The following is a 17,228-nucleotide window of genomic DNA, read 5'->3' as shown; positions in this document are numbered from 1 at the left end:
AAACTAAATGCTATGCACACAGTCTGTGGGACTGAGAGCTTTATTGTGGCGGGTGGAATAGGCAAGATATGGGTTTAGCAACCTAAAAATATATCGCATCCCTGGAGAACCTGTACCGCTCATGGAGGTAATTGTCAGTATATGCCAACGGGTCTATCCGGTCCCTGAATGTACGCTCTCTTTGAAGAGCCCTTCGTATGATGACAGCTCCCTCGTTTACCACCTCGTCAATGAAAGGACACGCCATGATTGCCAATGAACAGCACAGTTGATGTCCTCAGCCTATTTATAAACCTTTATTTAGGCTAATTAATAAAATCAGTTTGGTGGAAAATAGACTATATGTGTTTTTATGGCCTGTCATTGTACTATTTTAAATTTTAATTTTTTCAAAGTATATTTTATACAAATGTACATTTTTGGACTGATATAAAGTCAAATTTAGCGTCATGTCAGAAACCACTCTGGAGTTGCCCTTGGTGAGAGGCGTCGAGCTGGGGTGGGAATACTTGTTTCCCCTCGGTTTGGCGCCTGTACACTGGGGTTCACCCCGGTGGACGAGAGGGTAGCCTCCCTCCGCCTTCGGGTGGGGGGACGGGTCCTCACTGTTGTTTGTGCTTACGCACCAAACGGCAGCGCAGAGTACCCACCCTTTTTGGAGTCTCTGAGGGGGGGTGCTGGAAAGCGCTCCTCCCGGAGATGCCCTCGTCCTCCTGGGGGACTTCAATGCTCATGTGGGCAACGACAGTGAGACCTGGAGGGGCGTGATTGGGAGGAACGGCCCCCCGATCTGAACCCGAGCGGTGTTTTGTTGTTGGACTTCTGTGCTAGACACGGCTTGTCCATAACGAACACCATGTTCAAGCATAAGGGTGTCCATATGTGCACTTGGCACCAGGACACCCGAGGTCTCAGTTCGATGATCGATTTTGTAGTCGTGTCGTCGAACCTGAGGCCAAATGTCTTGGACACTCGAGTGAGGAGAGGGGCGGAGCTGTCAACTGATCACCACCTGGTGGTGAGTTGGCTACGATGGTGGGGGAGGACTTCGGTCAGACCTGGCAGGCTCAAACTTAATGTGAGGGTCTGCTGGGAACGGCTGGCAGAATCCCCTGTCAGAAGGAGCTTCAACTCCCACCTCCGGGAGAGCTTCGATCATGTCTCGGGGGGGGCTGGGGACATTGAGTCCGAATGGGCCATGTTCCGGGTGGGTGGTGGAAGTGGCCGGGGAGAGGGAAGTCTGGGCTTCCCTGCTTAGGTTGCTGAATTTGATTGTGGTTGGATGAGAAGTATAAAAATATACCATTCCGACACCCTATTGGTTTGTGCCCGATCCATCGCACCTGCACATGACACAAATCACATCACACTCCAGCAAGGAAATAGCAGACATATGTAGCCTAGTACGAATATGTCCGTGGCAGAGACTCAAGAGAACTCGAGCGAAATGTCCCAACCAAGTACCAGCGAGGAGGATGGTGGCCAGGAAGACCAGCCAACCCTTCTACATCCCTGGCCGTACCTGGAAGAATATTTTGAAATGGTTGGATGCAAAAACAACTCCTTTCGAATGCGCTGCAAGCTCTGCGCACCCAAGTACTACAAGCTAATGCAGGGGTGGGCAATTAATTTTCTCGAAGGGCCACATGAGAAATTGGGGCCGTTGTGGCGGGACGAACCAATAGGCTGAACTTAATTCTGATCAATATTTATTTTATTACTTTATAGAAAAACAGTAAATTATATGGTTTTGAGCTGCTACTGGTAATACATGTTACAACTAGAGAGGGTACAATTTCTGGGGAAATTGTAGGGTGTGCTTGCTTGCGTCGGTTGCAGGTGGGTCCGTCCCCTTAAGTTTTCCCTTCTAGTAATATTTTTAAGCATTTAGCCTACTCATATTGCATAATTCATGAAGAACACCCTTTGAAACAAGCGAACCCCCTTTGAAACAAGCTACTGTAACAACTTTGTCACTGGCAGTATTTCAGATGGAATCGCGATTCAAACAGTACCGTCTGCTAACTGAAAATATGCCCCCCCCAAAACGTAAATAAGTTTGACAGGGGGAAATGGCTAATTCAAAAGAAGTTTGCTAGAGGCAAGATAGCTGTTGGGGGGGGCTCTACCAAATCTCACGCAAAGGTTTTTGGAAAAGTTGGCAGCCCTGCAGAATTGACCGAATTATAGACCAATTATTTATTTGTAAACATTCGGGATGCGCGCGCAATGTGGCTGCAGAAAACCGGGAAAGGATAGCCTTTATAATGGCTAGAGAAGTACACGGATTATACAAATAGTTCGATTTAAAAAGACCAAAAAGGTCGGACAGCCAGATTCCCCATTGTATGGAAGCAAATCGTTACCAAAATTCAAATGCAAATGCATTTTAAGAATGTGGCTGCATTATTTGACTCATAAATAAAATTAGCAATCAATCATCCTATTTGCATTTGAATTTTCTTCTTCAAGAGTGCTCAATCTTTCACTTAATTAAAATGAAAAATAAATAGACATTTGAGATTTAATTTTCAAAACATGCCCCAGCAAATAGATACCAAAATTCAAATTGAAATGTAAAATTTGAAAATTAAAATGCATTTTAAGAACGTGGCTGCAAAATCGTGACCACAATTCAAATTCGATCCGTGTACCTTGTGGCCATTGGTTTTTCTATTTTGCAACCCGTGTTGACAAACGCAAAATAGGGCCGTAATATCGTTGTCACTTTAGTAAGTCGAACACACATTTAAGTATAACAGCTTGTTTTTGGTTGTTTCGTTTTTTTTGGAATAATGAAATAACCATATAACACAAATGGTATAACGAGCCATTAATCGTTGTTTTGATTATTCCATATCCTTTATGCTGATATCTGCAAAAGATGAAAAATAGGCTCGTAATATCGATTTGTCCATTTCGGAAGTCAGAACCAGATGATGGGGAAATGCGTGGTATCCGTTGTTTTGTTTTATTTTGGAATAACGGAATAACCATATAACACAAATGGTATTACGAGCCATTTACTCGTTTGTTTGATTATTCCATATCCTTTATGCTGGTATCTGCAAAAAAAATGAAAAATAGCCTCGTAATATCGTTTTGTCCATTTTGGATGTCAGAACCAGATTATGGGGAAAGGCTTGGTTTCCGTTGTTTTGTTTCATTTTGGAATTACGGAATATCCATATAACACAAACGGTATAACGAGCCATTTACTCATTTGTTTGATCGTCCGTATTATGCATACTGGCACAAGTGAAAAAGAGAGAGAGGGGGAAAAATGTGAAACTATTGGGGGTGTTATTACTTGCGAACACCAGAGGGCAGCAACGACTAGCTTTAAAAAAAAATGTTCCTGTGATCTGCAGGCCTACAATCTTGACGACATGGCAGCAGGTTCTTTAGTAGAAGACACACCAAACTGAAGGCACATGTTGACCGCGTTTGCTAGTTGCTACTTAGTTAATAAATCTTTGATGAACCCAAGTTTCTTTAATATATATTAAGTTTCTTTAATATATATTAGAAACGTTACAAGATGGGGCTCCAGTGTGTGTTCAAACAAGGCCAAAAGTGACAGACGGTATCAATCACACCCGTGCAAGTAACACTCCACGCCCCAACCCTCCCTCCCCCCACTTAAATGAGCTTTCAGTTCTGTTGTACGTCTTAATTAAGTGCATTGAGGCAATCATAGTAAGAAAGTTGAGGTCATGTGGGCTACCTTTGCAGTTTATATAGACACACAACTGACAGAGGCACTGTTGTGGATACTTTTTTTTTAAAGTTCTGATCATATTCCAAATTCAACTTCTTCAAAGTCCAAAAACAGCACGGAGCAGCAACGAGAGGGTTCCCAGGAAAATCTGATTTCCCTTTTGTCTGTGCTTCACCTTTTATATCCAACAAATTACACCCCTGAACTTTTAAAACAGATCTATTGGCCTACTACAATTGTAAATATCCTATGACTTCTGCTCCAATTGGGCCTTGATGCAATGCCATCGAATAGTTTCTGCTGTTTCTGCCACGTTTTTGGGGACTAACCAGGGACCAAACCAGTAACTTGTGCCCAGTTCCTCTTTTCTGCCCTACTACATGTGTTTTCCAACACCAGTTGCAATCAACCCTGGGTTATAGCCCTTCACCATTGCATGGTGCCATTCATTCTTCACAGGTCACACCCATCAAGTCAAAGTGAAAAGTAACTGGTCCAACTCCATGTCCAAGCCCATGGTATCTGTGGAGGAATACAGTCATCACACTTGTCAAACCCTCCCCACACAAGTCCAATGACTGCATGTTTGCAGACATACAACACAGATGAGACTCAGGAGAGTGAATTAGAGATAATGGTAATGGGAGGGTGTTGCACTTTTCTGATTCTCTTTTCTCCACTCACTTCTTTACCTTCTCACACTTTCCAATTGTTTAAACAAGTCTCTATATTCTATTCTCTCTGTATCCTGCACAAAAGATGACTGTGTATGTATATAAAACATTCCGGCATATAAATCCACGTATCTCCACACTCAGATCCTGTCACCCTTCCCCAGTCCGCTGATGTTTTCAACTAACCTAAATACTACAACAGCATAATACAATTGCTGAAATTCAGTTATGACTTGTGATTTTGGAAAGCCACCCCAGGATTTCAGTGGCCCCATCTGGCCACTCCTATAAAACATTTCTGGGGGTGCCACTGCTTTTGCCTGTTAATGCCTGCACTGCAGTGAAGAAAACTATATGACAACAATAATGTTTAATGTAACTGGCCCCTCTAACAGAACCTCTGGCCCTAATGTAACTGTTGCCCCCCCCCCCCCCCCCCAAAGATAGTATACTAACTTTAAGCACAGAAGTGTAGGCTGATATACAAATCGTCACAAGCAGAACAGAAATTTTCTTTCAAAGGACATTTTTAAATTGTGTGTCACAGGGTATGAATGCATTGATGTAGGCTAAAACGTGTTGTACATTGATGGATGCAAGGACAACAATTGTATTGTCCCTACAAATGGCCTTTTGCAAAATTGAATAGATTTAAATGTAATGTTTTGGGTCAAGTTAACTCTACATTTAATCCAAACTGAATAAAAGTTACATGAGAAAATAATATTATGTTTTTTTATAAATAAAAAGGGAAGATTTGCTCAATGATTGCCTCGATGCACTTCCTTAAAGTTCTTCATTAAGCTGTTTTTAGATTTTTAAGAAGTTGAATTTGGACATAGAATATGATCAGAACAGAAAAGTATCCACAACAGTGTCAGTTGTGTGTCTATGTAAACTGCAAAGGTAGCCCACATGACCTCAACTTGCTCACTATGATTGCCTCAATGCACTTCATTAAAACGTACAACAGAGCTGAAAGCAGTAATTTAGGTGGGGGGAGGGAGGGTTGGGGAGGGTTTCTTGCACGGGTGTGATTGTCTTTTTCAACTGATACCGTCTGGCACTTTTGGCCTTGTTGGAGTTGGACCAGTTACTTTTCACTTTGACTTGATGGGTGTGACCTGTGAAGAATGAATGGCACCATGCAATGGTGAAGGGCTATAACCCAGGGTTGATTTCAACTGGTGTGGGAAAACACATGTAGTAGGGCAGAATAGAGGAACTGGGCACAAGTTACTTGTTTGGTCCCTGGTTAGTCCCCAAAAACGTGGCAGAAACAGCAGAAACTATTCGATGGCATTGCATCAAGGCCCAATTGGAGCAGAAGTCATAGGATATTTACAATTGTAGTAGGCCAATAGATCTGTTTTAAAAGTTCAGGGGTGTAATTTGTTGGATATAAAAGGTGAAGCACAGACAAAAGGGAAATCAGATTTTCCTGGGAACCCTCTCGTTGCTGCTCCGTGCTGTTTTTGGACTTTGAAGAAGTTGAATTTGGAATATGATAAGAACTTTTTTTTTAAAAGTATCCACAACAGTGCCTCTGTCAGTTGTGTGTCTATGTAAACTGCAAAGGTAGCCCACATGACCTCAACTTTCTTACTATGATTGCCTCAATGCACCTAATTAAGACGTACAACAGAACTGAAAGCGTCATTTAGGTGGGGGGAGGGAGGGTTGGGGCGTGGAGTGTTACTTGCACGGGTGTGATTGATACCGTCTGGCACTTTTGGCCTTGTTTGAACACACACTGGAGCCGTCTTGTAATGTTTCTAATATATATTAAAGAAACTTAATATATATTAAAGAAACTTGGGTTCATCAAAGATTTATTAACTAAGTAGCATCTAGCAAACGCGGTCAACATGTGCCTTCAGTTTGGTGTGTGTCTTCTACTAAAGAACCTGCTGCCATGTCGTCAAGATTGTAGGCCTGCAGATCACAGGAACATTTTTTTTTAAAGCTAGTCGTTGCTGCCCTCTGGTGTTCGCAAGTAATAACACCCCCAATAGTTTCACATTTTTCCCCCTCTCTCTCTTTTTCACTTGTGCCAGTATGCATAATACGGCCGATCAAACAAATGAGTAAATGGCTCGTTATACCGTTTGTGTTATATGGATATTCCGTAATTCCAAAATGAAGCAAAACAACGGAAACCAAGCCTTTCCCCATAATCTGGTTCTGACATCCAAAATGGACAAAACGATATTACGAGGCTATTTTTCATTTTTTGCAGATACCAGCATAAAGGATATGGAATAATCAAACAAACGAGTAAATGGCTCGTAATACCATTTGTGTTATATGGTTATTCCGTTATTCCAAAATAAAACGAAACAACGGATACCACGCATTTCCCCATCATCTGGTTCTGACTTCCGAAATGGACAAATCGATATTACGAGCCTATTTTTCATCTTTTGCAGATATCAGCATAAAGGATATGGAATAATCAAAACAACGATTAATGGCTCGTTATACCATTTGTGTTATATGGTTATTTCATTATTCAAAAAAAACGAAACAACCAAAAACAAGCCGTTATACTTAAATGTGTGTTCGACTTACTAAAGCGACAAAACGATATTACGGCCCTATTTTGCGTTTGTCAACACGGGTTGCAAAATAGAAAAACCAATGGCCACAAGGTACACGGACCAAATTCAAATGCATTTCCAGAAATGCATTTTCATTTTAAGAACGTGGCTGCAAAATTGTGACCACAATTCAAATTCAAATGCATTTGCAGAAATGCAAAATGAACGAAAAAGCATTCTGAGAGGCGCAGCAGAGTGACGTCAGTAGCCGCTCTTCTTCAACTCCCTGTTGACCGAGCTACCCATCTTGTTCGGTAGGGGGCGGTGTGCACATCTGCATTGCATTACATTGCAAATGTGCCGGGAAATTGATTGAATTGCCGGGTCTTTAGAGCAGCGTTCCCCAACCGGTGCCCACCGGTCCCGGTCCGTGGGTCATTTCGTACCGGGTCGCACAAAAAATAATTAATAACATTATTTCCTTTTAATTGATTATCAGAGTCTGAAAGAAGTTTTATTCTGAAAAACTGTCCTTTTCCCCTGAGCAAAAAAGATCTACAAAGACGTGTGTTTACTCATTTTTTAGCAAGTTTGTGGGCTTTATTGAGCGGTATCATGCGCGTCTCTTCCTCTTGACACATGACAAGTGATAGTTACCACTCAATGAAGCCTGTTTGAGATAACAACTCTATCGGTGTTTTGGATGAAGGCTATCCTGAGATCGCCACTAAAGCACTGAAAACCCTGCTTATATTTCCAACATCAAATGGGATTTTCTGCCGTGACAGCAATCAAACAAAATTATGGAATAGGCCTAAACTGGATATAAGGAACGCACTTTGGGTGTCACTGTCGTAGCTAGTCACACACAACAGTGGGACTGACACATCGAAAGCTAGCTAGTAACAATATAACGATGGAAAACCAGGCTAAGAAACTTAAAGATGGGGCTGAAAAATTAAGAGACAAAAATACATCACATTCACTAGACATGGTTTTGTCAATTGAAAAAACGGCTGTTTATTTTACATAAAACTCCAAAAACGATTTTTCGCTCAAATCAGCTAAACTATTTTTCTCGCGCGCTCGCATTATGTGTGGAAGTCACTAACTAGGATCACATCAAACCCAGAATGTGCATGCATTAGCAGCGCAGCTGTCCAGGGCCTATCTTTCCTCCCAGTCCGTCCCTGCCGGTCCGTGAAAATATGTCTTACATGAAAGCGGTCCGTGGCGCAAAAAAGGTTGGGGACCGCTGCTTTAGAGGACGCATCACAGATCATGGCGCTCCCTCAAATTGTGCAAACACTGTTATTAGCTGAGCAGGTAGAATCTAATAATATATCTGAGTCTGATGCCCGTGACCGAGTAGAACAAATCATAGAGAGCTTGGCTGCATACTCTGCCGTCACAGATTTACACGTTAAAAGTAGCTCTGCCACTGTTTTATTCATTGTTTGACATCAAGTTGCTCAGTCTGTGATACGTCCTCTAAAGACCAGGCAATTCAATCAATTTCCTGGCACATTTGCAATGTAATGCAATGCAGATGTGCACACCGCCCCCTACCGAACAAGATGGGTAGCTCGGTCAACAGGGAGCTGAAGAAGAGCGGCTACTGACGTCACTCTGCTGCGCCGCTCAGAATGCTTTTTCGTTCATTTTGCATTTCTGCAAATGCATTTGAATTTGAATTGTGGTCACAATTTTGCAGCCACGTTCTTAAAATGAAAATGCATTTCTGGAAATGCATTTGAATTTGAATTGTGGTCACGATTTTGCAGTCACGTTCTTAAAATGAAAATGCATTTCTGGAAATGCATTTTAATTTTCAAATTTTACATTTCAAATTGAATTTTGGTATCTATTTGCTGGGGCATGTTTTGAAAATTAAATCTCAAATGTCTATTTCTTTTTCATTTTAATTAAGTGAAAGATTGAGCACTCTTGAAGAAGAAAATAAAAATGCAAATAGGATGATTGATTACTAATTTCATTTATGAGTCAAATAATGCAGCCACATTCTTAAAATGCAAATGCATTTCTGGAAAGGCATTTGCATTTGAATTTTGGTAACGATTTGCTTCCATACCATTGATCTGTCACATCAGAATTTTGATTTGGGTTACGCAAGTCTTGAAATTTGAGTGAGAATGTCCCCGGTGGTCTTAGGCGGCAGCCATGTCTTTTTATTTTTTTTTGTCATTTAGCAGACGCTCTTATCCAGAGCGACTTACAAGTACAGGGACATTTCCCTGAGGCAAGTAGGGTGAAGTGCCTTGCCCAAGGACACAACGTCATTTGGCACGGCCAGGAATCGAACTGGCAACCTTCAGATTACTAGCCCGATTCCCTAACCGCTCAGCCACCTGACTCCCAATGTCCTGTCTTCACGTCATGTCACTAAATACATAATTTTACAGTTTTACAGTCAATTCTACACCTAAAAAGTCGAGCAGGGCAGCTTTCAAGAGATATGGGAATTCTGCTTTTAGCAAGGTGGTCCGATTAGTTTTGTGATTTGTGTAAAACTGGCAATCTGAGTGAGACTGCCTCCCTGTTACACTGTTTTGACGTTGTTAGCCTCAGTCAGACTCGGGTCGCTCACTGGCAGTGTGCACAATGTTGTATTTCACTCCATTCTACACTATAAACGTCAGGGAGGACTGCCTTTCGTAAATACAAGCCTGCTGAAGATAGCCAGCATCTCGGATTTCTTTAACCAAGCCTGCCAAGGAGCCAACCATGCCCGCCATCACATACAGCCCTGCTGTGGGTGTCACAGCTGACTATGCCATCGCAGGTAAGTCTCCAACAGTTTTTCCGAACATCAGTGGAAAAAAAAGTGTTTTGTGAGAAATGTTGAATTTTGGTGTTTTATAAACTATAGAATATGAATACTATACCTGTATCACGTATATACGTATAATGATATTTTACACACAAACAGCTTTAGAATACAGTACTCTGCTGTGATTTCTGAGACGTTGAGGAATTCTTGTTGTCTCTTTTCCAGAAGCACTCCCACCACCAGGTGACGTCCATCCAAGCAACTACTTCTCCAATCCCAGTTACCACACGCTGACCCAGTGCACAAGCCCTCCACATGTCAGCAACCTATCTTATGGAAAAGTAAGACCACAGCAAAAGACAATTTGTGCTGCTGTTTTACTGTTATATGGAGTTGTTGCTTCCATGCAGATGGGCATTTGTGGTTTGACAACAACATACAAGGTCAAGCAGTAGCAACTCATAATATTATGGCTCGACTGATCCTGCAGTCATTATTTTATTTAAATTCTTGTTTTGCCATTCTTGTAGGCAAAGTTTGGAATTTCTTTATATACAACAAACAGTGTTTTACTGTACACACGGTCTTGTTTCTAGGCTAAGAATAACCAGTTGTTTGTAAACTTGAAGAATGTGGAGCAGAGGAAGAGACCTCCCATAGCGGATCACACTGGCACCCTTCCTGCAGACTGGAAACACGGAGGCTGCTTCAATGAGCTAGGTAAGAATACTTAACTTCCCATGTTGGTAAACCACACGTGTACACACACTGAAGCTTCACGCACCTGCACACAAACGTACATGCATACTCACAAACATACTCATTGGTATGTTTTGGTAAGCATTATTAATCACATTTACGGAAAACTGTACAAAGCACAGATGCTTAAATGTGCACACACACAGACACATGCAATCACTTCTCTAATAATAATACTTCTCTCTGGCATACTGTTGATGAGCTGACATTTCCTGCTATTCGTGTGTCTTCCTTTCCTCTTTCATTCACTAGGAGCATATGGCCTTGACCGACGATAAATGGGGAAATCCCTAAGAGGTAGGTTTTGTTTCTGTACAACTGTTAAAACACTCACTACCAAAACAAGTTCACAATTGAGCCAAATGTTGCGCTCTTTCCTGGTTGCTCTTCTATCTGCAGACCTGGCAAAAATAATGCCCTATCATGCCAGCTCCAGCTCCCTCAATAGCTCGGAGAATCTGGCAATCTGTTTTGACGTTGTTAGCCTCAGTCAGACTCGGGTCGCTCACTGGCAGTGTGCAAAATGTTGTATTTCACTCCATTCTACACTATAAACGTCAGGGAGGACTGCCTTTTGTAGATACAAGCCTGCTGAAGATAGCCAGCATCTCGTATTTCTTTAACCAAGCCTGTTTCATTCATCATTTGCCTGAGAAAGCGACCTCCGTTAGCCAGGCTAGTTTTGCCCGAGCCAGCCTAGTTTTGCCTGTTCACTCCATTCTACACTAAAAACGTCAGGGAGGACTGCCTTTTGTAGATACGAGCCTGCTGAAGATAGCCAGCATCTCAGATTTCTTTAACCGAGCCTGTTTCATTTGTCATTTGCCTGAGAAAGTGACCTCCGTTAGCCACGCTAGTTTTGCCCGATCACTTGGTCAGGCTATTTAAAGGTATCGGGGTCAAGTGACTTTTGTGCATTGACAAATGAAACGTAAATGTACTTGTCCAAAGGACAAGTGCCTCAAAAAGTTAATGTCATGCCCTGAAATCCAGTGGCCAGAGATATATGATGACCTGATCGACACTCCAAGTGTATTATCCACCTTATTCTCAGGGGGTCTACTGTAGAAATTATTATGGGTGCAACTTCCGGTGAGATAGCGGAAGTTGCGGTTTGCTATACGTTAGTCCCAGCCAGCCGTCAACAGTGATTCTTTCTAAAGTACTTTAAACTAGAATTTCACTAAAACTGGTTTGTTTTTAAACATATGTTGTCATTGGGTGTGCTTTGCCTTCGGCAAGGGCACAACCTTTATTCTCTCACATATATATTATTGGGTGTGCTCAAGCCTTCGGCGAGAGCACAACCTTTGTTCTCTCACATATATATTATTATTCTTATTATTCTTTTTGCCCCCCTAAAACTCAGTCAATATTTGGCCTACATAGACAACGTAGGTGTCAAAAGTTTCGTCTTGGTAGCGATTGAGTTGCTTCTATTGGAATTTACGTTCCGTTGCATGGTTTGGGCTTAAGTTAAGTTTTTGTGGCGAAAAGTGAAGCTAACGGTGGCTAATTTGCTAGCCACAGTCACTGACGTTACTAACGTCACTACGTCACTAACGTCACGAAAACACGCGTGACTACCCTTGGAAGACCATTCGTTTCGCATCTGTTAACTTGGGGGATAGCTAGGCTAACTATAGCTTTACTGCAAGGCAGCTGCAGAAACGCCACAAGCAAAGAGGCCAGGGTGATAACTATTTACTCATTTTACTTTGTGATATGACACACAATTGTGATGTGTAATGTACAATATAAGCTGATATTATTAAGGAAGTACATCTACTTTCGGAAACAGTAGTCTACTATTTCACTGAAGTATTAGCATCATGACATTAGCCTGTGTTGCCCGGGCAACACATACTACAGTGGTCTATGATGTATCTGTTTTCAATCGTTAAAATAAACATTCCTCACATATACATTTTCGTTGTAGGATTTATTCTGACATTAGTAAACGATTTGTTGGTGAAATTACCATTACCTGTGGTTTCAAACCAGTGTAGCTCACTGCAACGCTGTAGCTTACACGAGACACACTACAAAAACATCTACAGTACACAGCTGTTTAGGAAGTCAAACGGCGACAGAAAATGTTCGGCACTCCCCTTACTTAAATCAAAAGTCTATCTAACTACTAACCTGAACTTCATTGCCACAGCCTAAACGTTGTCAATCTGTTCATGAAAATAATTAATTTCAGCCTAAACCGTACAACGGAACGTTAAATCGAATTCAACCAACGCAATCGCTACCAAGACGAACACAGCAGTAGTCTAGTACTGTACCGTAGTAGAATTTACCGGGGCAGCTTCTCCACACAGGGCTATATCGCATTTTGCGTTACTGACAATGAATGATCGCTACCAGTGAGCTTTTTATGAATGAGCGATTTTCCACTAAATAAATGTCAAGCTTATTTACGTTTTTGGGGGCATATTTTCAGTTAGCAGATGGTACTGTTTGAATCGCGATTCCATCTTCTACTGCCGGTAACGTCGTAGAATAATCTTCAAAGGGAGTTCTTTATTAATGAATGAATGCAATATGAGTAGGCTAAATGCCTGAAAATATCACGAGAAGGGAAAACTTAAAAGGACGTTTAAGTCATAGAGATTAGGTCAATTTTTACACCGCTCTGCCAAATTTATTCGTTTTGATTCAGCTATGAGGCTGCCTCTTGCAGGGGAAATGAGAAGACATCTATTTAATTCTACACTTCACTCGTATTTTGAGTTGTAAATGAGCAGCAACAAATATATGCTTTTAAATCTATGTAATCTTTATAAATAATAAGTATGCATTTTTATATAAAATATACAGAAATATCAGTTGTAAAAATGACATTCAAAAACGGACCCCTGTGCAACCGATGCAAGCAAGCACACCCTACAATTTCCCCAGAAATTGTACCCTCTCTAGTTATTGGGTGTGCTTTGCCTTCGGCAAGGGCACAACCTTTGTTCTCTCACATATATATTATTATTTTTATTATTCTTTTTGCCCCCCTAAAACTCAGTCAATATTTGGCCTACATAGACAACCTAGGTGTCAAAAGTTTCGTCTTGGTACCGATTGAGTTGCTTGTATTGGGATTTACGTTCCGTTGCATGGTTTAGGCTTAGGTTAAGTTTTTGTGGCGAAAAGTGAAGCTAACGGTGGCTAATTTGCTAGCCACAGTCACTGACGTTACTAACGTCACTACGTCACTAACGACACGAAAACTTGCGTGACTACCTCTAGCAGAACATTCGTTTCGCATCTGTTAACTTGGGGGATAGCTAGGCTAACTATAGCTTTACTGCAAGGCAGCTGCAGAAACGCCACAAGCAAAGAGGCCAGGGTGATAACTATTTACTCATTTTACTTTGTGATATGACACACAATTGTCATGTGTAATGTACAGTATAAGCTGATATTATTAAGGAAGTACATCTACTTTCGGAAACAGTAGTCTACTATTTCACTGAAGTATTAGCATCATGACATTAGCCTGTGTTGCCCGGGCAACACATACTACAGTGGTCTATGATGTAGCGTTATCTGTTTTCAATCGTTAAAATAAACATTCCTCACATATACATTTTCGTTGTAGGATTTATTCTGACATTAGTAAACGATTTGTTGGTGAAGTTACCATTACCTGTGGTTTCAAACCAGTGTAGCTCACTGCAACGCTGTAGCTTACGCGAGACACACTACAAAAATATCTACACTACACAGCTGTTTAGGAAGTCAAACGGCGACAGAACATGTTCGGCACTCCCCTTACTTAAATCAAAAGTCTATCTAACTACTAACCTGAACTTCATTGCCACAGCCTAAACGTTGTCAATCTGTTCATGAAAATAATTAATTTCAGCTTAAACCGTACAACGGAACGTTAAATCCAATTCAACCAACGCAATCGCTACCAAGACGAACACAGCAGTAGTCTAGTACTGTACCGTAGTAGTACAATTTGCCGGGGCAGCTTCTCCACACAGGGCTATATCGCATTTTGCGTTGTTATTGACAATGATCGCTACAAGTGAGCTTTTTATGAATGAACGATTTTCCACTAAATAAATGTCAAGCTTATTTACGTTTTGGGGGGGGCATATTTTCAGTTAGCAGATGGTACTGTTTGAATCGCGATTCCATCTTCTACTGCCGGGTAACGTCGTAGAATAATCTTCAAAGGGGGTTCTTTATTAATGAATGAATGCAATGAGTAGGCTAAATGCCTGAAAATATCATGAGAAGGGAAAAACTTAAAATGACGTTTAAGTCATAGAGATTAGGTCAATTTTTTACACCGGTCTGCCAAATTTATTAGTTTTGTTTCAACGATGAGGCTGCCTCTTGCAGTGGAAATGAGAAGACATCTATTTCATTCTACACTTCACTCGTATTTTCAGTTGTAAAAAAAAAATGCTTTTAAATCTATGTCATCTTTATAAATAATAAGTATGCATTTTTATATAAAATATACAGAAATATCAGTTGTAAAAATGTCATTCAAAAACGGACCCCTGTGCAACCGACGCCAGCAAGCACACCCTACAATTTCCCCAGAAATTGTACCCTCTCTAGTTTATATTGTTATTATTATTGTTATAAAATGTCATTGCAGGACTCTGGTAGGCTACCTGTTGCGCTGTTTGCGGCTGTACTAACAACCAGACTTAGCTAAATCTGTGGCTTCAACGAGGGTGTGTTGAACACACACCCACAACAAAAAGGGATAGTTCTTGTGACAAACGGTACAGTTTCCATCAACTGCCAACAGATGAGGAATACAAAATAATGTAGATGAAAAACCTAGCCTTGAAGAGACCACCCAAAACACTGTATCGTATGTGTACTCATTTCATTTTGTGGAAAAAAAGCCGACGGGGGAAATCTGCATCCTACTTTGTGTTTGGGCTACAAAAGACCTCCACAGATTTAGGTAGTTGCAGTACTGCCAGTAAAGGTTTGTGGGTTAGTAGTGCCCTGGTCCAGCAACACATGAGCACCCAGCCGTTTGTATTTCACTCTGACGATGAAACTAAAACCCAGGGCCGGTGATGTGGGACTTTAAGGCTCTGACTAGGCTCTATGTCTGCTTTAAGGTAGACAAGGTTGTGTCCCACCTCCTTAATTAACACGCGACCAACTTTATTGCTGTAGAGGTACTGATAAGACTCAGAGCTTTTCAGGTTATTCATCATTATTCGCTTCACCGTCCGTAGCAACAGAGTTAATAAAGTAGATAAATATGCTAGTGTACGTTATTTGAGGCCACTTTTTCAGGTCGTCCTCCCATCCCTCGATAGTAGAAGGCAGAGGTATGATCAAATTGTCCCGTTTCAGATGTAACAAGCTGTGTTCCCACATGTTTTATTTCGCATCAGAATTAGCTTACCGCAATGACTGTTTATGAGCGTTACCATGACAATCGCCGGCTCCGGAAGTCACGCCCATAATTCAGGAAATGGATCATGGGAGCCATAGATATCCAGGGTTTTTCCTGGGTCAAAATGGGTCTTCGGTGCTCCAAAAAAAAAAAGGATATATATATATTCTTTTTTTTCCTTCTTCTTTCTAATCAATGTATTTATTCCCAGGTGTTTTGCACCCCCCCCTCACACCCGCTTCCCCCCCCCCCCCCCCTACACCTATATTTCGGAACAGGTTAATGTAATAGTCTAATGTAATATTGCACATATTTTCGTCCTATTTCCCCTAAAGCAATCAAGTTTGGCTACTTAAGGACACCTTACACTCATGAAGTATGTTCTAAATGGCATAAATGCTGCCAATTAATAATTTACGTAACAACTTATTGTAAATGGTCAGTAGCCTAGCCTATCGATTAAGGTAGGCCACTCTGAAGCATGTACACTGCCTGCTTCATTTGATCTTGATAGGCTAAGTATTCTGTAGCAAATAATAACAATAAACCCACTTTTTATTAATTAAAACTACTTCAGCATAATAATGCACCTAAAATATAAACCTGAGCAAGGGCAGCAATCGCTATCGAATCAACAGACAATTTAGCTAGCAGGGGAAGAATACAAACAACGAAAATCACCAGTTAACTTGATTTACATTAGCAAGAACTATAGACTTATACAATAACAGGCTTAAATGAACTGAAAACATAAGTTATACGACTTACAGTTCTCAAGGACGCACACACGCAATCTCAACTGCGGTGTGAAGCGCGTGTCTGTGCAATTCTCCGACATGCACTCTAACAATCACTGCTGATAGACGGCCTAAAATTTTGTACAGCCTGATTTCTGATACCGTGGCGGCAGAAATGTAGCCATAGAGGAAACACTGCACTATATATTATCATTCCAGGTTAAGAATACCAATGGAGGCTGCGTTGGACATCGTAAATCAAACTTTTGTCAGCATTTTGAGTGGAAATTTCATTTGCATTTGTACAGGTGTATTCGTGCACGTCGGGCTGGCCCTCGCAGCGGAACGACAGTTTACTGGCCGCTCTGTCCATTCGCGCACTTCACAGTTGCGTATTGATCAGACAAGAAGACACGCTTATCAACTCAATTACTATTTATCAAAACAGAACGAGGGTTCGGCTGTAGCCTACTTGAAACATACTATTGAGAACATATTCGCTGACATGCATTGCACTCGTGATGAACACAGCTTTGTTTTTTGTTTTTCATCGCAGACTTTTTTTTGCCTTTGGCGCTCGGGATTTGTCTTTGGCGCTCGGGAAAACGGCTTTGGCGCGCGCC

At 41.3% G+C, this 17,228-nt stretch overlaps 1 protein-coding gene across 2 annotated transcripts; it reads left to right on the top strand.

The window, feature by feature from the left end:
• The first annotated feature begins 9,673 nt into the window (after positions 1–9,673).
• On the top strand, positions 9,674–10,819 carry LOC134039024 (multiple epidermal growth factor-like domains protein 10). Of its 2 annotated transcripts, none has more exons than XM_062484763.1 (4): positions 9,674–9,738; positions 9,952–10,067; positions 10,356–10,446; positions 10,738–10,819. In XM_062484763.1, exons 1-4 carry the CDS (start codon positions 9,681–9,683, stop codon positions 10,761–10,763), a joined length of 291 nt encoding a protein of 96 aa, XP_062340747.1. In that variant the 5' UTR covers positions 9,674–9,680; the 3' UTR covers positions 10,764–10,819. The 2 variants fall into 2 exon arrangements, with proteins under 2 accessions (XP_062340747.1, XP_062340746.1); XM_062484762.1 differs by having other exon boundaries at positions 10,323–10,446.
• The last annotated feature ends 6,409 nt before the right edge of the window (positions 10,820–17,228 follow it).

Source organism: Osmerus eperlanus, chromosome 18 (genome assembly GCF_963692335.1).
Source record: "Osmerus eperlanus chromosome 18, fOsmEpe2.1, whole genome shotgun sequence".
In the NCBI taxonomy this organism is placed as follows: domain Eukaryota; kingdom Metazoa; phylum Chordata; class Actinopteri; order Osmeriformes; family Osmeridae; genus Osmerus; species Osmerus eperlanus.
Note: the sequence above shows the minus strand (reverse complement) of the source record. Positions and strands in the feature narration are given on the sequence as shown.

What these genes read in the sequence shown, in the direction of transcription:
- LOC134039024 (XM_062484762.1), top strand. Translation starts at nt 9,681, where the DNA reads ATGCCCGCCATCACATACAGCCCTGCTGTGGGTGTCACAGCTGACTAT. An exon ending in AGCTGACTATGCCATCGCAG is followed by an intron (nt 9,739 to 9,951) that starts GTAAGTCTCCAA and finishes TCTCTTTTCCAG; the next exon opens with AAGCACTCCCACCACCAGGT. An exon ending in GCAACCTATCTTATGGAAAA is followed by an intron (nt 10,068 to 10,322) that starts GTAAGACCACAG and finishes TCTTGTTTCTAG; the next exon opens with GCTAAGAATAACCAGTTGTT.